Source organism: Leucopleurus acutus, assembly GCF_964270905.1.
Source record: "Leucopleurus acutus genome assembly, chromosome: 11".
NCBI classification, from domain to species: domain Eukaryota; kingdom Metazoa; phylum Chordata; class Mammalia; order Artiodactyla; family Delphinidae; genus Leucopleurus; species Leucopleurus acutus.
In genome coordinates this window covers 9426499-9449388 of record NC_139152.1, presented here as the reverse complement: position 1 = coordinate 9449388, position 22890 = coordinate 9426499, and the positions used below count along the sequence as shown (strand labels likewise).

The 22890-nt window shown below is 45.9% G+C and overlaps 1 protein-coding gene across 2 annotated transcripts in view; it reads right to left on the bottom strand.

The window, feature by feature from the left end:
• ETV6 (ETS variant transcription factor 6) overlaps window positions 1-22890 on the bottom strand; it is a 237616-nt gene that overhangs the window by 124705 nt on the left and 90021 nt on the right. For both annotated transcript variants that reach the window (XM_082849929.1, XM_082849930.1), the window contains exon 2: window positions 13924-14053. In XM_082849929.1, the coding sequence (XP_082706055.1) occupies window positions 13924-14053 (130 nt within the window). The remainder of the gene's footprint in view (window positions 1-13923; window positions 14054-22890) is intronic.

Here is a 22890-nt window from a genome sequence, read left to right as displayed (position 1 = left end):
GTCTTTAATTTGTCATTTCATTATGAAACTGTTTCCCTTCCAAGAAGCCTTCAAGTCAGGAAGCTCTGTCTGCCCACACAGGAAATTCCTTTGCTTCAACTTCCCCAAAAAGGAAATTTCCCTCAGAAGTGAGCCCAGCATATGCCTTTGAGCAGAGCTGTTTCAAGAAACTTTGGCAGCTGAGTCCTGAAAACACCCCTGGCTTGCTGGCTCCGACTGGGATGCTGGGATAAACAGTGTGGCTCTCTCCCCCCAGGGGATGGGGACCCCACTGAGATGGTCCCTGGCCCCCCTCTTCCTCCCTCTCCTTCATTCTCCTGAGCCCTTGTGCCAGCCAGCGCCCACCATCCTGAGCTTTAATCCTCCAAGTCACACCCAGAGCTTTAACTCTCCACGAGGGAATCCGTACCTGTCACTTTCATCAAGAAATAGGCATCCCTGATTATTTTTAACTGTAAGTTTGGCAGAATTATTTAACTTTTTAAACTATACATGCATAACTTTGATTTAAAAATTTTAAATTAGTATCAGGGGGCTAATCTGAAGAGGAAACAGAGCTTGCACTGTTTGCACAGGATTATTTAAAGCAGAATTTGAGGTAATTGTGTGTATTAATCCGCTTCTTCCAAAAGGCGCAGACTCCAAAAAAAAAAAAGAAGAAGAAAAAGAAGAAACAGGCATCTCCGAAGACATACCTACATCATACACGGGCACTTCGACACAAAGCACTCATTCTTGTCCTCAAGCCCACACACACTTAAGACTTCTGGTAGAAAGACTGCAGAATTTCAAACGAAGAGGGTGCACAAAAATAAAACAGCCAGTTATAGTTCCTAAAGCACTTGTATGGCCAAATGACCTTTTATCAAGGGTGGTGGGGTTTTTCTACACCAACTTCCCCGGTGAGGATCTGAAGTAAAACATGGACAGGGAGAAAATATCCCAAACCACAGCCTTATAAAAATTAATCTCTCAGACATACTGTGAATGACTAAGTGGGTGAGAGCCCAGAGCAGCTGTGCTGAAGTGAAGAATAATATATAATATTTTATGAAGCTTCTTAGTACAGAGGCATTAGCAGAAAACTGTGAGACTCACAGTTAAGTTTTTAATTTTCCATTTCAAATCACTTCATTAAAAAAAAAAAAGTTGTGAAAAGGAAACGACGCAGAAACCTAAAGCACAAAACGGAGTGATACTGAACTTCACAAACTGTATCACAAGCGATGAGACAGAGAGACACACAGACAGATGAGGAACTAAGGCAGCCCTGGATTTTCACCCTGTACTTAAGACTGAACTTGAACGGCAGAGCGATAGGGTCCGATCTCATTACACTATGCGTGTGCCAGGACTCAGTAGGGATATTATTTACCGGGAAGCAGAGAGATATTTAAGGGACTAGCTAGACTCCTATAGCCCCCTGAAATCTGAATATATTAACACTGAGGTTTGGGGTTGTGGTGGATGCTTTTTAGTGGAGTGGATTTATGATTTTAGTTTAGTGAATGATTCTGTTTTTCTAAAACTTATGAGGTTTTAACCACAGTTGGATCGCACAGGGGGATCCAACACTATTTTTCAGGTTCTTAAAGAAAATGGTCTAGGGACTAGGTCTTTGGGTCAGCCTGGGAAGAAAGGTGTAGAGTGGAGGGTCTGACCTGCTCGGCCACCTACTAGCTCTGTGACTTTGGCCACGTTCCTTAACCTCTTCAAACCTGACCTTTCACCAGTAAAGTGAGGGTAATAAAACTCAGTTCATAGCTCTGTTGTGAGGATTAAATGATATAATCCGTGTGAAGAGTCCCTATCGTAAGCACTGAATACATGGAAGTTATTGCTCCACACGGAGAGCTCTGAGGAATCTTTCTCCCGAGACCACATACCCACTCCTCATACAAGCCACCCACCCCCAGGCAGCCCCTTCAGTTTCCACACAAGCCAAGACGTTCCTGGCCACTTCGGCTTGAGATGTGGACTAACAGCTCCCTTACACCTGTGCAATCCAACAGTTAGTCATCCCCGAGGTAGAGACATTTTGGTAAGAATGGTTGAAAAGCTTAAGGATTCAGATGTACAGCCCCAAGTTCACCGCTCCTCTCAAGAAAATGCAGATGACTTACACATTCTCATGTTGACAGTGAGCTAGAGAGGTCCAACAGTGTTTGGCCAATACGGATTCTGGCAACGTCTTGAGACCCACAGCCAGGAATAGTAAGTATCAGATTATTCATCTTGGTCTCACAGGTCCAGGTTCACGATGTTTTGTCTACATCAAGGGGTATGGATTTTCCATCTAATCTTAGGTCTGTCTCCTCCAAGGGGAAGCCAGCCCCCAGCAAAATCATGGAGTTTATTTCCAACTCAGCCCCCTCCCTTGACCTTCCATGCTGACCACGGATCTTCTATTTCAAAAGATTCGATTTGATAAACTAATTTTCATTAAGACATTCAGGGACATAAGGTATTCATGATCTCTATCCAAGGTATCCTCTGCTATCATGACTGTTTACTTTTAAAAGTGGAACTAGGTGGAAACAATGCCTGATCCAGATGGGATGTATCTGAGGAGAATTTCAGGTACCATGGTAGTTCACCGTGGGAAATCTTCAAGTGCGGGGCACTCTTGTATCACTGCAGCTGAGTGACCACACACTCTGCTGAAGCATAACATGGGCCCTGTTCACAGACAACGATAAGCCCTCTGTCCTGGACCCAGAGTAGCACTGTCCGGACAATACAAGCGTAGAAGCTAGCCGCTTTCTGAATCTCAATACTCCTCCGGCAAACAAAGGAGCACCAGATGAGAGATGGCTACATAGCTGAATGTACGATGCCAACCCTACGATACCCAGTTGTACTTCTTCAGCTTCGTCCCCTGGATCACTCTGGGTGGCAGGAGTCCTCACAGAAGCTCCATGAAGCAGATGTCTGGAGTAATAGCTCTGAGACAGTCCCAACCAAATTCCCCACCCTACACACACCCAAACATACATGCACACTCATTTGGATTTATCTGAAGTAGCATTTTTTCTTTGCCCAGGAATCAAAAGACAAAACTTCTTCTTTCATAAGGCCCAAACACATTTTACCTCCGTATACAGATTTCTGTGGGTCTCTGAAGTACCTCTCAGCATGATCAGAGAACTACAGGAGAGTTTAAAAGGGCGTTTATAACCCATGACTCTCAAGTGGGGACTGTCTCTCGCAGGGAATTTCTACTTTTGTGTTCCTAAAAGGCCTCTAAGTAAAACCCCAAGTATCTGGATGAAGAGTTGAATCATGGCCAGACTGTAAGCCCAGCAAGAAGCCCACACCACGCCTGACGGAACGCGAAAGAGGGGAACGCGAACCGTCTGTCCAGGGTGGGGATTTCGTGAAGCGGCTTCACTGCCACATCGCAGGAAAAGCGAAAAGGGTAAGAGCGAGGGTACAGTGCTGTGAGAACGGCGGTGTGGAAGGAATCAGAGTGAAAAAGAAAGGGAAGAAGCTTCTCCCCCGCTCTGTGGACATCTAATAGGAAAATATGCCCGAGACGGAGAAACCCTCCAACACATCAGAAGAACAGGTTTGTGAACCTGCCTGGCCGTGGGGCTGCTTCCTGAATGCAGGCTCCGGAGGAGAAAGAATCATTTCATTTCCCCAAGAGGGTTGGCACCAAATCACTGGCTTATATTTGTTTCCCTACAAAGAGTTCCTGCCATTGGCGACCCAAGAGCTACTTAAGGAGGTAAACTAAACCCCCTCATCAGCTTTGTTCCCAAATCACCGCTGCTCTGGGCGATTCTTTTCTCCCTAATCCTACACCCGCTTTTCGCAGCTTTTGGCAATAAGTGGATGATTCGAGTAACTAGCTCAGGGCCTCTATTTAGAAATCGTTCCTTGGGTGCGAGCTTTCATGCCCAGGGGACGGTATAAGTGTCACGGATTCTCTCTGCTGGCCGCGCGGATGGAAATGTACTTAAAAGCGCAGCATCAAAGCTTTCACTTTAGGAGCTGAAAGCCTTCATTCCCTCGCCCACTGGGCTTTTTTCCCCCCATCGTTCATTAATGCAGTCTTAACTGTGCATGTGCGATGGGGCCGGCGGAATGAGGGGAGTGTGGCCCATCCGTGCAGATCAGCTGGCTCGGTAAAGCCCGAAACCCAGTGGACACCACCTACAGACGGAGCAAAATGCAGACTGTCATTTTTTACAGGTTACAGGAAAGGCAGATGAGCCCCCGGCTGCCGAGGGGATTCCCACAAATCATGCAGTTGGGGTCAAGGAGGGAGTTACCAGAAGACACACCTGTGCATAACGCACTAGGCAAACAGCCAAACTCACAGACGATCCTCAGGCCAGAAGCGGGGCTTGGAGAACGGGGGAGCGGGCCTGCGGTTCTGCTGTGAGGTCCTGGGACCCAGGGGAAGATGCGAGCGGCTGAGGCAGCCTTCAGGAGACCTGCCAGGCGGAGCAGCTGGCTCGGGTTCCCAGCCCACAAGAGCATTAACCAATCTCAATCACGGGCAGCGCAGGGAAGCGCCCAACGGCGGCGCTGGGGCGCTGAACTGCCGTATTTCCTTGCAGGAGGGCATGTCCTCACAAAACAACCACAGCTAAAGTCGGGGATGATTGCCTGCGTCATTAAAAGACCACGATCTGCACTCAGATGTGCTGCTGAGTGCTCGAAATCAAGTGAATGATGGCCATCCTTCGCATTTACAGATAATGCTCCGCTGCTGCTATGCCTTGTATTTGTCTGCTGGAATCAGAGAACAAGAAAATGTCTGAGCGGGGAAGAGCCAGCGATTTTACACACACAGGCCCCTTCGCTTCACAGGCGAGGAAACCACAACCCTGGGAGGAAGAAAGAGGTGTCTGAGACTGCCCCACCCACCACGGACCACGCCGGGCCAACTCTCCGAGGAATGACCGCAGACGAGAGCGTCCCCTGCTCTATGACCCTGCAGTAGAGTTGCCCAGAACACAGGTCAGGTGGGTAAACCAAGGCAGCAACACATCCGACGATTTTTCCCAAGACGCGTGTCAGATTAACAAAAAGCGTTAGGCAGTGAAATGGTTTAATTTGTGAACCCAAGAATACAACCATCATTCGAACACATCACCTTTCCTACCGTTTAGTAATAATCTGGGAGGTAGATTATCTCTTTAAAAAGATGGAAAATCGTGGACAACAGGCCCCTCTTTTCACTTCATTTGATTTTCTTTCTAACACACCAGCATTTACAGATACCTGAAAATAAGTTGCAGACATCAGTCTCCAAAAAGGATTGAATTTGAAAATTTACCTTCCTCTAAGTTCAAAAGATAATTTAGTGTACGTTAGCTTGGATTTTCTCCTTCTAACCAACAGCTAGAGGGAAATGACTTTCAACAGCTCCTGATACTTTTAAGAAGCAACGTGGTGAAGTGCATACAGGTCTGGGTTTTGGAATTAGATCTGGATTCAAATTGTGCCCCCCCCCCACTTGCTCTCTGTATGACCTCTGGCATGTGATTTACCACTCGGAGCCTCAGATATAAACAAGATAGAATATCTACCATGTAGCGTTAGTGATCGTTCAGCATCAAGAAAGTGCTCGATAATCAGCGATGACAATGATTTCTTATCCCATACCCTACTGCAACAGAGATTCTTTAGAGTGGTACCTAATACACAATGGACCTCAGGATGGCGCTTAGGAGAAGCAAAGCTTCTGTAAACTGGAAGGTGGGGTATAATGACCAAAAAGGAAACTGATTTGCAAAGGTAAGCCACTCTTGGAAAACAAATGGATAATTAAACCCTAACACTCACTGTTACTTCTAAAGTGGAGCTACATAAATGCCCAATAGCCCTGTAATATTTCTTAAGACAGACCTCTCAACACTCACCTAGGTACCTTTTTTAAAAGAAGTGATTGTTACCTCTCTCCTTGCAAACCTTCCCCCCGCCTCTTTGAAGCGGACCACTTTAGTGAAAGCCCCCAGCCCAGAACAGAGAATCGAGCCCTAGCCGAATTGGTGAAACAACATGTTCCCTGCACAGTCCTGCACGGATGGGAATTTTCCTCCCAGGCATCCTATCTACAGCCACCCCCCCCCCCACACAGATCTCTTTATCTAGGGTCTACATCTGCAGTCTGCATTTCTATTACTGAAATCTTAGCACCCCATTTGAGGCTATTTCTAACCAAGATCTAGAGGAAACAGAAATAGAGAATAATTTCAGAAGAATGGGGTTTGGTCCACCTACCAAAGATGGAGGCAGTAAATATCAGGGTGGGGGTGACTAATTATTCTTAGGAATTTACAGTCCGCATGTGGTCAGAGACAGGGACCCTTTAAGTCTCTCAAATCCTGCCCCACCTCGCTTCTGAAGAAACCAGAAAAAACAGCCACCCTACCCCCAAACACACATAGATGGTTCAGGCGACTGAATCAGAATCTTCCGATGGCAACAGTGAAATCGGCAACGCCCGAAGGTCCTTGGTAACACTGACCTCTGGAAATGCATAAAGATGAAACGGGCAAAGTCATGCCTGTCAGAAACTCCAAGAGTCTGAGCTACTTTGAACTCAGGCATGAAGCAAAACGGGAGAAACTAACTGTTATTTGAAGATGGAAACTTGCTCCCATTTGTAGAGACTCAGCCCAGTCAATATGCTTTGTGACGATGGGGAGGTCGTGGGGAGGAACCCAGGGAAGCACAGCTCGAGTCAACATCGTGTTGAGTCTTTATCACACCAGCCAGCGAGTGTTACAGAGATACGTGTGAGGATGGCTGCTTAACTGATGGACGGGAGTCCCCAGTCTGCAGAACCCTAATATGCCAAGAGGAAGACCACAGCAGTACTGATGGTGGGGAAAATCCAAGGGGAGACAGGAGAGAGGACAAGGAAGAAATGGAAATATCATTTCTTATTTCCTGTTGTTCAAGTCTATTCATAGAATGAGCTGGTTCCCATCGACTTTTCTTCTTAAATGGATCTTCCGCTGCATCTGTCATAAAACTTCAACACTGGGTGTAGAATGGAGCCGGGTATCTCCAGGCTCATGTAAAGGGACAACCCACAGCCAGTGACTTCCAAATGTCTACTTCGGAATTCCAAGGAAAGCGAGAGCCTTGCCCCCAACTCCCTGCAGGACCGCAACCACTTTGTCAGAGCATTTGTCAGAGGAACTGCCTTAAATGTACACGGAGTGCACCGCACGGAACGTGAAGTGAAAGAAAAGGTCGATTGACCTCTGGTTATATATTTTTTTTCTTAAAAAAAAAAAAAGACATCTATAAATAGCTGCATTTATTGAAGCTGCTTCCTTATCAGGAAGCATGCAGCTAGGAATTAACGTCTGCCTGCATCGGAAATTCTTGCAGACAGCAAACCCAAAAAGGAAATTTCCCTTCCAAAGCATCCTGGCTGTTCTGTTGTGGCCTGTTTTTTCTCTTCGAGCTCTTTGAAGCCGCTACCCAGGGCCCTGTGCGGCTGGAAAAGCAGAAAGCCTTGAAAGTAAAAAGTGAAGGACCCCTAAGGAAGGCTTGAGGGGCACAAGAGAGAAAATGCTGGTGGCTGGCCATCGTTGTTAGAAGTCACGGCTGCTTTGTCAAGAGACTGAGAAGGAAGTCTCCTTCCCCATGTCCCTGCCTCAACTCTGCTGGTGATGTCACCGTATGTCACAGGCAGCTGTGTGAGGAGGGGCCGTTTGGGGAGCCCTGATAATGGCTGAGGATGGGGGAGCATCTGTCAGGTCTGAGGAGGTGGGCAGGGAAGGTTGAAGAAGGAGATGGCAGATTCAGGCAAGGCCAGGGAAGAAAGTCGCTCCAGACAGAGGTACAGGTACAGTGAGGGAGGAAAAGGCCCTGGGATGGAGTGCCCCAGAGCAGAACCAAGCTCATAGAAATCACAGAGTCAGAAAATAAAGCTTACTTCCATCGTGACCTAGGGAAATCAGTCTCGATATGTGCAGACAGAACTCCAGGCCCTGTCTTTAATGAAACAAGCAAGCACATGCACGCTTCTCTTGGCCCTTGAAAGGGAAGACGCACCTCCTCAACACACGATTTACCAGTTGTGGAAACTGAAATAGAGCCCTCATGAGTTCCTGGCCACTGTTCGCCAGGCACTGTGCAAGATGCCACATGCAAATTAGCTCTGATACTTATAAGAAACCCTCATCAACTATATTTCAATAAAATTATTTTTAAAAACCCACAGAAAAAACAAAACAGACCAATACAAAGTTGCTAAGAGAGTAGATCTTAAAAGTTCTTATCACAAGAGCAAGAACTGGAACTATGTGTGATGATAGATCTTAACTGGGATGATCTCCAGGCTCATGTAAATATCCCTCAGCACCAGGGTAGGGACAATGGTCATTTCACAATACATACATATATTGAATCGTTATGTTGTACATCTGAAATTAATGTGTTATATTTCAAAAAATTTTTCCGTATTTTGATAATCATTGTGATTACGTAAGAGAATGTCCTTGTTCTTAGAAAAAATACACAGAAATATTTATGGGTAAAGGTAAAAAAAAAGAAAAGAAAAGAAACCATCATCAGTAGGTGTTTTATGAAATTAGAGCCTTGGAGAGGTGAACTCATCTCTCCAATAGAGAGAGGCAGCCCTGGGATGCCAGCCCGTTCAGGTCTGTTGGAACTCAAGTCCTTCATATTGCTGTGCTTTTTCAACCAGAAACTCCAAAACAGCAGTGGGCCCTGTTCCCAAGAGGTCATTCCTGATGAAATGCCAGGGAATGTGGGGACTTGGGTGGGCCCTTCGTGGCCAGCGCTGTCCTGCTGGTGGCAGAGAGATACTGGATTTCAATGTCAGCTCACTCAAGAGGGAGAACGGGTGAGCAAAACTGAATTATCCATTGAGACAGGCCAGCCCGTTGGGAGGCTCAGCACAAATGAATGGCCAAGCGCATGACTGGAGCCCTAGCTATTCCCAGTCCCCGCATCCACGGCTACCCAGACGCCAACAGTCAGCACTGCCCCTGCTTTCAAGTCCGAGAGACTCTGCCATTATGTTTTCTCCTAGGAAGGGGAAATGGTGACTTCTGAAATAGAAATCATGTTAGATTCTTCACGTGCCATGTGAATGTGAACAATTCAGTGTATCTATCTGAGCCATGGTCATCTCATCAATAAAATAGGATTAGTAACACCTAGGACTGCCGCATGATTAAATGAAACCACATATATGAACACATTTTGTTACTTATAATAATATAGAATACTAACTAAGATTATCCTTAATTCCCATTTTTTGCCTCTTCTTTGGGCACGGAAAGAACTTGAACGTGTATAAAATTGTTGGCTGCTCCACTCAATAGCAAAGAGAAGCGCTGCATCTCTTTTCAATCTCCTGGCTCTAACCGAGCGACTGTCTTACGCGCGGTCACTCTGCTGAGACTGCAAAATCGCCCAAGGGGGTGAGCCACGAGGTCACGTTTCCAAAGGAAGGCATTAAATTAAATTATTAAACACACAAGCAGGAGCAGTAATGTAAGAATTCTGAAAGATTCACAAGGAAAGGAAGGAGAGCCAGGGGGCTATTTCTGGAGTTCCGACTCCAGACAACTCTGCGCAGCTATTACGGCTATTTAAGAACCCGCAGCGTCATAAACCGTAACCCTATTAAATGTGATGAATGAGTCCTGGGTTCCGATTTTTAAATATCAATTCCCAGGAATTTTAGAAGAGCAAACTGGCACCGCAAACGGCAAAGGCTTTAGACAGGCGGCATCACGTCAGCCTGTGATTAGAAGCAATTCTGTCGACTAAATGCGAGATGCTTCTGTTAAAAGGAATTTAATAAGGAAAAGGCGTTCAGCGATTTAAATTCTGCCCCATGCATCTGAAATACACGCACTGTGGTCACGTGGGCGGCCCGGGGCATCACGACTTGAGGCTGAGTAGTTCACAGGGCTGGCATCAGCTCATAAGGCACATTTTGCTGCCCCCTTGGCACCCACCGGCCATTATTTAGAAAAAGTCGTCCCTGGGCAGACAAACTAGAGGGAGTCTCTCCTTCACACTAGGAGGCCGTTCACCACTCAGAGGATCAAGAGTGATTTCCTCCAGGCACTCTCGGGGCTCCACGGTCCTGTAAATGTTCTCAAGGTACCATGAAAGGTTTACTCTCCCTTTAAAGAATGGAACTTTTCTGGACTTCCCTGGCGGTCCAGTAGCTAGGACTCCATGCTTCCAAAGCAGGCAGCACGGGTTCGATCACTGGTGGGGGAAATAAGATCTCACATGCCGCACGCAGCCAAAAAATAAATTAATTATTTAATAAATTCAAAGAATGGAACTTTTCATTTTCACCTACCTGCTGTAATTGTCACACTTCAGCTCTTCTAGCCTCAAGCTTTAAAAAGAAAATTTAGTACCCTACATGGAAGGAAGGGGGGAAAAAACCTTTCTATCTTCTCAATAAACAAACTCGTGTCTGCTCTCCTGGTGCAACAAGGAAGTTCCAGGAAGCTGCCGCAGGACTCTGGTGGGTGGGAGGGCAGGGAGGAAGCCTGGCCAGGATGGTACGGGGCTGGCTCTCCTCCCCTTGGCCCAGACTGCCCCTGCCTGTCCCTTTCAAGTCCTCTAGAATCACCACTTCGGGCTTGCCCCAGTTATCACTTTGGTGTTTTTTTTTTTTTTTTTTTTTTTTTTTTTATCAGAGGCAAGGAAGAGGAAAAGCCATTACTTTCTACATCTCAACAGCTTCCTAAGTTGTCACACTGTGTCTTCAGCTTGCCCTGTGTTTGCAGAACAAAATGGTGAGAAACCTGCAGTACGAGAACCTTAAATATTATGATTCCTGCCTTCCGCCCTAACCAGGAAAGGCTATCTATTGATTTAAGAAGGAAAGGAGAAGAAGAAAGGGTTAAGAGAGAAAGGGTTTATCTGGAGATCAATGAGGACAGAGGGCGAAAAGAAGCCACTTGGAGGCATACCAGTCTGGTGAGTATCTCTTTAAAACAAGCGGCTAAAAATGCTTTCAACCCAGCAATACCATAAATGTCCTGCCGCTGTCTTGGCTTTCGGATTCTTCCCCGTACTTTCCACGAGCATTCCGCTGGGAATTGTCTGGAATCCCAGATTCAAACAGCAATAACCCAATTCCCTCGTTAGAATATTTATTTTCTTTTCGGTTTGGAAACCAAGCTGGGATGCATCCTCAAGTATACGACACGGCCTCAACCATCCTAGGCACTCCAGGAGATGTTTCTCAAACAGCACAATGGGCAGCCAAGTGCTGGAACAGGACAGGGAGGCGGGCAGCTCAGTCTCCTGTGGAAAGTCCCAGCTGAAGACAGACAGCAAGAGCCTGGGAACCTCCACTTTCAGAGGATTCATTCCAGATGTGGGAACAAATGGTGTTACCATGGGGCTGATGCAGATTGCAAGGAGGGCTCTAAAGTCGGGCTGCCAGACAGGAGCATTCAGACAAAATCATCACCATGACCTGAATCCCTAACCTAACAACTGACTATGTTCTAAGGCCAGCAGTAATGGGCTATAGTTCTACATCTGATAATTCTCTACGGGGGCATCCATCCACCCACCCATCCATCCATCCAAGGGAGATATGCGAACTATTCAACAACTGATCCACCAGTTAGAACAGAGTCCAGCCAGAAACCAGCCCTCTGGCCACATTAGTGAATAGTGGCTAACCGTCAACCCTGAATTCATCCATCCATCCAAGAAGTACCTATTAAACACACTTACATCATGGCCTAACAGATAAAAGCCCAGGCTCTGGAGTCAGACGGAACTGAGTTTGAACCCTGACTCTATCTCCTACTGACTGTGTGACCTTGGCAGGTTACTTAAATTCTCTAAGCCCTAAATTCCTTATGTGTGACATGGATATAACAAAAATACCTACAAGGATCGCTGTGAGAATTAAATAAAATAATTTCCATAAAGGACTTCACATGGTGTCTGGTACAGAGGCATCCCACAATAGCTATTAGCTACTCTGACTGTGTGCTAGGCACATGGCAGGGCCTGACAAGACAGTGGTGAGCAGCACCGCTGTGACTCCATGAGGAAACTGTCAACCCAAGAAAAAAAGTAAAGTGTTGGTATGGAAGAAACAGTTCCAAGTAGGGAAAATGATGTCTTAGGTGAGATCATAATCTTTTCAAGTTAAGAGGGCTGTTGAACATTCTGTCCAATCGCAATTTTGTATGGTAGGAAAACTGAGTATTAGGAGGGATGACTCACAGTCGAACAGCTAGTCTAACAGCAGAACTAGTTAAGAATTACAACCTGCTGATGGTCAGTTCGTTGTGTTTGTTAGTGCGTTTTATCGTGGTAACATTTTATGGAGAGGCAGTTCTGTGGCCAAAGAGCTTACATATGTGAAGTTCAGAGACAAACCAGGAGTTAGGGTCTTTCCGGAGGCTGAGGGATGGGCTGTGTCAAAGTACAGGAAGAAAAAGCCATGAAACCTCAGCCTGCTGGGGACAGGGGTTTATTATTTCTTTTTCTCTCTTTATGGAGACTTCAGGCTCCATAAGGGCAAGGAGTTGGGTCTGCTTCGTTCATTTCTGTATCCTGGCAACCAGAAGAGTGCCTGGCACAGTGCAGGTAACTATTTGTTACCAATAATAGGTAACTATTTGTTACCAATACCAGTTAATCAGTAACTATTTGTCGAACGAATAAATGAAGGAGATTAGGTAGCAGGAGTGCTTTCTCTGCATGGCCTGAGTAGGTTCCACCCCAAAGTGAACGGTCCTGAAGTGAACAGCTTGGTCACAGAACAGCTTGGGGAGGGAAAAAAGGCTGTTAGTGGTCTCTTTCCCAGGCTGTCTGCTCACAACGCTCACTGGTGCCACAAAACTCCATTCTGCTGAGTACAGCCGTGCTCTCGATCGTGACCATGGCATCTTCACAGTCCCAATCCCTTCTTTAAAAGTTCAGTGTGGAGAAGAGGGTAGACTGAAGCTGGAGTGTGCTGACCCTAGTATATACCAACTTTGTAAACACTGATGGATGCAGCAAGCTGGAGGAGGGGAAGGGTTCTCATGGCCCCCAACTCCCTTTCAAGGATCCCAGCCACCATCCTCACTGTTGGGGAGAAGGGGTACGCCAGCAATACACGCCGAGTACCTCCCAGCATCACAGTCATGTGATCTGCTGAATGAGCACAGAGAGAGGAAAGAGAAGCCTGCATCCTCTCTTGCTATTCCCCACTCTCAGCAGGCAACCTTCTACTTTCTGAGGAGGGATGGGCCAGGCGGAGCAGAATAATCTGGGAAGCACAAGCACGCCCGAAAAAGACGGCAAGTACAACTGGGCCACCATTCAAGTCATGAGGAATCAACTAGGGAAGGGCCAAGGTGACCCCCCCCACACCTCCCGCTGTGTCGCGTCCTCCATAACCTGGACTCGTGCCCTGAGGCTAACAGTCAAGCCAGAGAACCTGGCATTTTCTTGGACACCGCGACCAGGGTGGCAATCAGGTGATGCATTCTCCCCGGCTGCGCTCGGCATGCCGGATCATCGGGGCTGGGTGGCAGCTCAAGAAAGAAAGACAAAAAGGAAAGGACAGGTGCTGGGTGCTTTGAAGCCTGGCCCCAGCAGCACAAGTGGGGAGGCCCCGACGCCCTGCTGAGCTGCAGCGGGTAGTATGTCATAGTCAAGAGACGAAATGAACACGCAGAGAAACGACAGCCAGGAAGCTCAAGCTTTTCAAAGCCATTTGCAGGTGGGAGGGGGCGAACGATGCCAAAGCAGCTTCGGGAGGTCGTGGGAAAACCATCTCAGGGCGCGCCCCTGCCCGGCTTGCAGCCCCGCCTCCCTGCCACCACCACCCGCCCCCCCACAGCGGTCGATCCTTCTGTCCAGCTGTCGGTCCGTCCGTCCCGTCCAAACCCCCCCCCCACCCCGTCCATCCCGGGGCGCGCGAACACTCACGCAGGTGCGCGGGCAGGCGGATCGAGTCTTCCTCCATCCTGAGCGCTCGGGGCACTGGCACATGAAGCGGCGTCGAGGAAGTGTAACTGGGCACCGGGCTCTCGGGGGGTGTATATGAAATCCGTTCCTGCTGTTAAAAAGAAGGGCAGCAAGAGGGGAGGGGGGGAAAAAGACAATGAAAGCCTGGAACTGAGGGCTGACATCGCGAGGGGGCGGGTTCGGGGCGTCTGGGTGCTGGTCCCCTCTCTAGACACTCTGTGCAGCTGTCTTTCAGATCGCCAGCATCAGAGATTTGTAACAAAACGCGGGAAGGGTTTAAAATCGGGCTTTTCCTTTGCCCTCGGCTAAATAGGTGTCCTTTTTTTTTTCCCTCTCTGTACTAGTTGTTTGTTCCAGTAAAAAGAGGGGAGGCAAGACCAAGGGAATGAAACAATACGTCTAAGAGAATGGCATTAAAGACTCCTATCTCAAAAATTACTCTTCCGGTCCCATAATTAATGTCACCAATACATTAAAACCACCTTCCCTCTTCTCTGGCAATATCCCCATCTTCTAATCAAAGTCGGATTCCACACTCAGATCCAATGAGAGGTGAGACCAAAATGATGGCTTATAAGTTCGAGATTTTAGTTAATAAACCTGCAAGCAAGATTTGTCTATCACCTACCTATCTCACGACACAGCTACCACCACCAAAAACCTCCAGTGTTTCATTTTTCCCTTCATCGCAGGGAATGCTCTGCCACCAACAGTTATCTCCTTGTCCCCTTACGCTCCATCTTAGAACCAATAATTTCTTTCCTTCGGAAGCATCTCAAGGCTCATGCAAAGAATAACCTGCATTTAAGGAAGTACGGTTTAATTGAAGATTCTTACTCAACTGACAAGGAAAGGGGGAGGGGAGACCCAGCACACCCACTGTTTAAATTCAAACAGGCGGCATTTGTTAGATCAATTAAAACAACTGGATGGGATGGGAAGGATTAGTTTTAAGTTAAAAACGTGCCAACTAATGGCAAGAAACCAACTATGGTGTACGCCGGGGAGAGCAGTGCAACTTGCATCTCAGATCGACAAATACCAACTAGTTTGACTTGCAGTCCATACATAAACCACAGAAACTAAAAGAAGTTGTGTAAATTGGGACACACACGGTCCAAAAATAAGATGGGGCGGGAGGAGATGGGTAAGATGCCGTTGTGAAAACAAAAATGGAGCAAAAGAAAAATCACAGATTTAAATAAAACGAAAGGGGTGTTTACGCATTGGAAAGAGTTCTCTAACATTTTATACTCCATCAAATATGCAAAGGGAAGCAGGGGAGTCCCCCAGCCCTGTAACCAAACTGAAGCTTCTCTTCTGCTCATAACCTGGAAAGTTTGGCAGCTGTGGCGGAAGTTTCGATTTTAAATGAATATATACATATTTTTGTAATTTCCGAATGGAATCACAATAACTTCCCTGAGGCATCCTCTACCAGCAACTAGGGCCTTTGGAAGATTTCTGTTTAAACATACATCCCAAAGTTTCCTGGTGAATTTCTTAATTAAGGGCAGACACATACACCCTAGATTTCATTTCTGGATCAATGGAGACATCCTGTGAAAGGTCACCCAGAGGCAAAACCTTCAACTTCACTTTTCTTGAACTTTACCAAACATCACACATATTCTGAGCAACTCTAACTTAAAAGAGGAGTTATATTTTTGGTGTTTGGCTTGGGGTTTTTGAGGTGAAAAAGTCAGACATAAACACACATATGGGAAACATACGAAATCTGCTGAGGGGTTTTTCAAGGTGAGCTAGGCTTTTTTAAACATTTTAAACATAGTCTGTTTTTCTAGTTTAACAAATTCTCCATACACTTCACCCCTTGAATAACACCCCACTGCCACCCCAGTCCCAATATACGTCTCGATATCTTATCTACCATTACTTTATTCCCAGAAATAGCTTTCTGTTTTGTTAGGGTTTTTGCAGAACTGAAACTGTTGATGAAGAAAACACGGTGCAGCCAGATAGCTTTCAGATGGCATGGCATGAGTGTGAGAAAAAAGAAGATGGCATTTCCTAAGACGGTGACTTTCTCTTAAAGCAAGGAGAAAGTTAGAAGATCCTGTAACTAGTCCACGCGAGTGAGAGGCCACCTCTCCGCGCTCCCTCACCCTCACCAACTCCATCAAGGATGGAGCCCTCAAGGCAGATTGTACTTTATTTCTTGGGGAAATATACCTCCAGCCTGCGACGCGCTCAATTATCGTTGTGTTGTACCTTCTTTTCGCTGTACTTTCTTTGGAGGCAGCCCCCTGTGTGTTTACGTTTGTGTGTGGTTCCCAGTCCTTCCTGCTACACTGAATGCCACACTTCAGGGCTTGGCCTTGGATTTTTATGCCACACCCCCACACGTCCAAACAATTGCAGATGAAGACAACCTTGCTATTTCATGATGAAACCTATAGAGAGAAGGCCGGACACCGAGTGACTGTGGAAACTGAATGCCTCTCACTCCTGATGATGGATTCCACTCAGCAACACTGCGACATCCTAAGCCTGGGATGGGAAGCTCTCTTCAAAGGTTTCAATGAAGAGATTTGTCAGTAACAAAAGAAAGGGTGGGTATCTTGACCAAGAGGGGGAAAAGCAACATGTGCTTCTAGGGTCTTGAGCAGCAATTTGCCAGCGGTTGTTACACTACCGTGACCCTGGGTTTAGCAGCCAGCACAGCACTCAGCGGACCCCGGAAAGGACGCCGCCCAGCGTGTGGGCTCCTTTCTGAGGAGAAGCAAGCACACACCTGGGCATCCCCCACCAGACTTATGTCCCTTGTCTCTCTTTCTGTCAATCTCTAGGGTGACTCACGTGGTCCTCATTTTAAAATCTGTTATTCTAACCATGCACTTAACATCTACCGTGGCACAAGCAGCAGACGGTCAGCAGTGAGGAATATGAAACAAACACTGCTATCCCCGATGGAGACATGCAGGCAGAGGGGCTTAAAGAGACTAACATCCGATTCCCCCCAGTAACGGAAACCTCTTTACTCTCAGAACTGCCTCTCTGGTCCAACCCCAAGGAAGGGAAGGGGAGTACCCCCGCTTACAGCGCATTCACCTCGAGAGCAAATTGTCAGTCGGATGAGAACCAGAGGTGTTTTATTTGAACATCACAGAGGGGAATAACGATTTCCCCAAGAGGATTATAACCACTGCTCTAATTAAATTAAAATGCTGCTGACAGTGACATTAATGCATTCAAGCGTTGGAGGGGGATACACTGCCAGCAGAGGTCAATGACGTGACTAAAAATGCCGTGATGTGGTCACATTATTGTTTAGATACTGAAAAAGGAAACATGCTGCTCTCAAATGTGCAGGCACAACCTACCAAACCAACTGGGCAGAACAAAAGGGAGCACTGCCGTTTCTAAGGCCAATTGTAATACCTCTGAGAAGGGGTGTTGGAAGAGCAGCACAAAGCTCTGGAAGGAGAAAATAAGGCTAAAAATAGTTTTAGGCAAAGGATGAAATGTAAATGTTACTAACCATTATAGAAAGCTTTCAAAACATTAAATGGAATGCGGAGTTAGGGTTGCTACAAGCACGCTATTGAAAGTGAGCTCTATCCCTGACCATGAAGGGTCACAAGGTGACCCTTCAAGAGGCAGTTCTGAGAATAAAGAGATTTCCGTTATTGGGGGGAATCGGATGTTAGTCTCTTTAAGCCCCTCTGCCTGGATGTCTCCATCGGAGACAGCAGTGTTTGTTTCAAGGTGACCCATCTAATGCTGCTCATTTTTTAAAAACATTTATTTTATTAAAGTAGAGTTGACTTACAGTGTTGTTAATTTCTGCTGTACAGCGAAGTGATTCAGGTATACATATATATACATTCTTTTTCATATTCTTTCCCATGATGGTGTATCACAGGATATTGAATATAGTTCCGTGTGATATACAGTAGGACCTTGTTGTTTACCTATTCTATATATAATAATTTTTGCAACTGCTAATCCCAAACTCCCAATCCATCCTTCCCCCGCCCCCTTCGGCAACCAGAAGTCTGTTCTCTGTGTCTGTGACTCTGTTCCGTAGATAAGTTCATTTGTGTCATATTTGAGATTCCACGTGTAAGTGATATCATACGGTATTTGTCTTTCTCTTTCTGACTTACTTCGCTTAGTATGATAATCACTAGGTCCATCCATGTTGCTGCAAATGACATTATTTCATTCTTTTTTATGGCTGAGTAATGTTCCATTGTATATGTGTACCACATCTTCTCTATCCATTCATCTGCCAGTGGACACTTAGGTTGCTTCCATGTCTTGGCTATTGTGAATAGTGCTGCTATGAACGTAGGGGTGCGTGTATCTTTCTGAATTATAGTTTTGTCCAGGAGTAGATGCCCAGAAGTGACACTGTTGGATCATATGGCAACTGTATTTTTAGTTTTCTGAGGAACCTCCATACTGTTCTCCATAGTGGCTGCACCAATTTACATTCCCACCAACAGTGCAGCAGGGTTCCCTTTTCTCCACGCCTTCTCTAGCATTTGTTATTTGTAGATTTTTTAATGATGGCCATTCTGACCCGTGTGAGGTGGTACCTCATTGTAGTTTTGATTTGCATTTCTCTGATAATACTTAATAATTCTGCTCATTTTTAAACCAACCGCTTAGAACCTGTGACTACTGCATAAACCAAGCTTGCATGTCTTGTGTTCAGGAGGAGAGTGGCGTTTAGCCCTCCTCCACGCCCACCCCATGGCTGCCTTTTACAGACAAGAGACAAAAACTGAATATTATTATCACCAAAAAAGGCTTTCCTTTTCAAAATTATTTAATATAGAGCTTCTATAAATCACGGGGATCCCCCAGCACGTTTACACATTTGTTTTTACGTCACTAACTCTTTGAAAAAGTTGAAAGGCTGAGAAATTTAGAGCTTACTGACCATTAAATACTAACCTTCTGGAAATAAAGATAAGGCATTTCTGTAATAGAGAAAAATAGAAATAAAGTCTGGTTGTACAGTCCACTGCCCCAAATCTGGGGATTCACCAACTACGGATCGAAAACATGCCGGGGAAAACAAATTTCAGAAAGTTCCAGAAGCAAAACTTGAGTCCGCCATGTGCTGGCAACCACTTACATAGCATTTCCATTGTATAAGTAATAACGACATGACTTAAAGTATGCGGGAGGATGTGTACAGATTATATGCAAATACTACACCATTTTATTTTATATAAGGGACTTAAGCATCTGTGGATTTTGGTATCCTCAGCGGTCATGGAACCAAACCCTCCTGCAGATACCGAGGGACAACAGTACTTGCAAAGAGATGGTTTAGAGGTAATTTCAAAGGTTTCTTGACTGTAGAGCTAAGATGCCCTTGATTTAGGAACTTTTTCCAGAAATAGCCCCCGTCCCCATTATGAGTGCCAGGATTACCCCAAAGATGGTTTCTGAAGCCTGTGTAAAGTCTTGAGGACAAAGAGTGTGATGGAAACAGTGGTGCCCAGGGACCATTTCCCAAGGAAATACAGTAAAAATGCTGCAGGTGCACTTTTCATCCTGCTACACTTAGGTGTCCCTTCTATGCACTGAAAGCCAGCAACCCAGACAAGAGGGGAAACGGTAGGCACCACAGGCACAGCGGTCGTGCTAGTAATATTCAGTATTTTGAGGGAAGGATTTCCTTCTCTTTCCCACCCTGCAGAGTTTTAGGAAAGCTGCCTGGGAAAGCTGATGCTTCTACTACAGTCATCTTCTACAGACTAAAGAAATCTCTCCTATGGGAAACTATTTACTGAGATTTACTCGACTGAAGTCTGAATACACAAGTATTTAACTACACCCTTCTGGCTGCAGAATAATTCAAAGCGATGGCTTTGGCTTTCATTAAATAAGCTGTCATTAATAAGCAAAAGCAACACATCACCAAAAAACTGAACAAGACTGAATTCTGAGCTGCACAGTTTTCTAGGTTTTTGGTGCCAGGGGTGCAAACAGAATACACAACAACCTAAACTAACACACTCTTGATTGCCAAGTTCTTTCACTTGAAAAACTACACTGAGTATTTTGTTCACCCCCAAATTTAGCAAGATCAACTTAAAGGACTTGCGGAAAGATGCAAACGTCACTCTTCTTTGCTAAATTTACACACAGCCACAGTCCACAATATCTTTCGCAGCTTTCGAGAAAGAAACAGTGTGCTTTAGGATCTGGGGTGAGAACAGTATACCTTAGGATGTGAGGGATTCAAATAAGAATTGCGAAGTAGAACACCAGGTCCATCAAATCACAGCAGTGAAGTTGTGATGCTGTCTTTCCCTCCCACAGAGGCTCCAGGAGACGTCTTTTAAACAAGTGACCGGAGCCGGTTCCCCTCTTAGTGCCCATCTCCTCTCCTGAGAGAAACATCCCTCTTGGTGCTGAGTCATCAGATTTTTACACCCCAATTGGTCTTTGGCTTTTAACATGCTTGCAGTCATTTCCAGCAAGAAAAATGGGAGTACCCCATGAAAACAGAATGGGCAGGAGCTATACTCCTGGTCTCTGGAGCTATCTCCCTTGGTCACCCAGATGCCCATTCAGCCCTTGAGGGGGAGGGTACGCCCCACAATCTACATTTACACTAACGTGGGGATCATCTGAGGAGCCTGGCTTCACCTGTCCAAGGAGTGCTCTTGCTTTGGGCACTGAAGAAGATGGTTCGGGACCTGAACTATGTAAATTCCTACATGCTTAGAACTGAAATACAGTCCTTTTCCTCCTCTTCTTAAGGCTACTCTACCCTAAATCAGAAGACAGCGTATTGTGTCTATCAAACAGATACAATTAAGTCAAAGCACCTTAAGTCTTTCTTTTGCCCAGAACTAAGTTATCGATGCACAATTGGATGAAAGAAAAGAAGCATTAGCAATAGGCCACACAATCTAGCACTGCTGTAAAAGGCCATTAAGGTTTTATTCTCCTATGATTGTTATGAAATCTTTCAGCATTCATCAAGCATCCACTAGGAGGCAAGGCCTGTACCAGGCATTACGAATTCTACCACCTTTAAGTCCTAGGATTTCTAAGATGGTCCCAATATTAAAAATTCTGTCCAGGACATGGAAGCAACCTAAATGTCCATTGACAGAAAATGGATAAAGAAGATGTGGTACATATATGACATATATACAATGGAATATTACTCAGCCATAAAAAAAGAATGGAAAAATGCCATTTGCAGCAACATGGATGGACCTAGAGCTTATCATACTAGGTGAGATGGAGAAGGACAAATAGCATATGATATCACTTACATGTGGAATCTTAAAAAAAATGGTACAAATGAACCTATTTGAAAACAAAACAGAAATAGTGTCACAGATGAAAACAAACTTATGGTTACCAAGGGGGAAAGGGCGGGGGAGGGATAAATTGGGAGACTAGGATTGACAAATACTCACTACTATATATAAAACAGATAACTAATAAGAACCTACTGTGTAGCACAGGGAACTCTACTCAATACTCTGTAATGACCTATATGGGAACAGAATCTAAAAAAAGAGTGGCTATGTGTATATGTATAACTGAATCACTTTGCTGTAGAGCAGAAACTAACACAACATTGTAAGTCAACTACACTCCAATAAAAATTAATTTTAAAAATTCTGCATCACTTTACCCATAAATACATATGGGTACTCATACATAAATACTTATACTCCTCAGAACATATGTCCCAGTCTCGGTTGGAAAATATAGTCATTGCGACAACCAGGGAGGGAAGCTAGCATTAAGGGAGCGCTTGGCATATACTTCCCACGAAGCCTTTATTTTATTTCAGACTCACAATAACCCTGCAAGGAAGGCATCATGACCCCCATTCCACATGATGAACCTGATCTGAAGATGGCAGGGGGGAAGCAATCTGTTCTAGTCACCAGCTTGGGAGATGGTACGGCTGGTAAAAAGAGGAGACATAAGAAATTACATTGAAGTAGGGCCAGCCCGTCCACAGTGGCTTCACAACTAACGGTGACTCCCACGAGGTAAGTTCACGCTTGTAAGAACAGCTGCAGCTTTGGAATATTTCATTGCTTCGTGCCCTCACTCCTCACAGAATTCCAGGGGGGTCCCTGACGGTTGCTCCACAGAGGCCCCGAGCCAGGGTGCTGACTGTCTTAAGCCTGTTGCTTCTGCTACTGGGAACAAAGATGGAGGGCGTAAGTACCTTTACCTGAAGGAAGGGGACTAAATGCAACGTGCGAGGGGAGTTCTCCTGACATGGCCCCTGAGCGGGGGTAGACACCAGAATCCATCCAGGGATGCGTGTTACCTGTGGGACTCCATCAGCAGAGCCGTCAGGGCATTTAGATTGCTGGTGCCTCTGAGGACTCCACCTCGTACTGAAAGCTCATCTTAGGGGATTTTTAAATAAAACCATGTTCCTTTTCTCTCTAACATTTTCTTCAACAACCACAAAAACCATTTCCCTTACTCAACACCTTTCCATTTATCCAAGAGCAGCAGATCTGAACGTACAGGTGAGACGAACAGGAGCAGTGAGGAGGAAAGGCCCCGTCAACATTTATCCAGGGCCTGTTCGTGGGCAGAGCTCTGAACCCAGCGAGTCTGCCTCTGGGGATCACAGTGGCTGCCATCCAACGACGCTGGTCCAGGGGTCTGAAGATGCAGCCTCCCCTTCTCGCAAATGAGGAAGGGGTGATGGAGGCGCTAAGGGGGCTTGTGGGGGGGGGGAAAGACTGAAAGGATCGAAATAGATGTCTTCAACTTCGGAAGGGCTAGTATAAGGCAGAGCGAACGCTTCCCCTCAGCCCCCCAGAGGGCAGGGCTGGCCACACACACCTGTGCCCTAGGAATGTGTGTCTGATTACTGCTCCCCTTAAAGCCAATTTAAGATGAGGCTGAAAGGTGACTCTGAAAGGTGTTCCTGCGCTGGGAATTAAC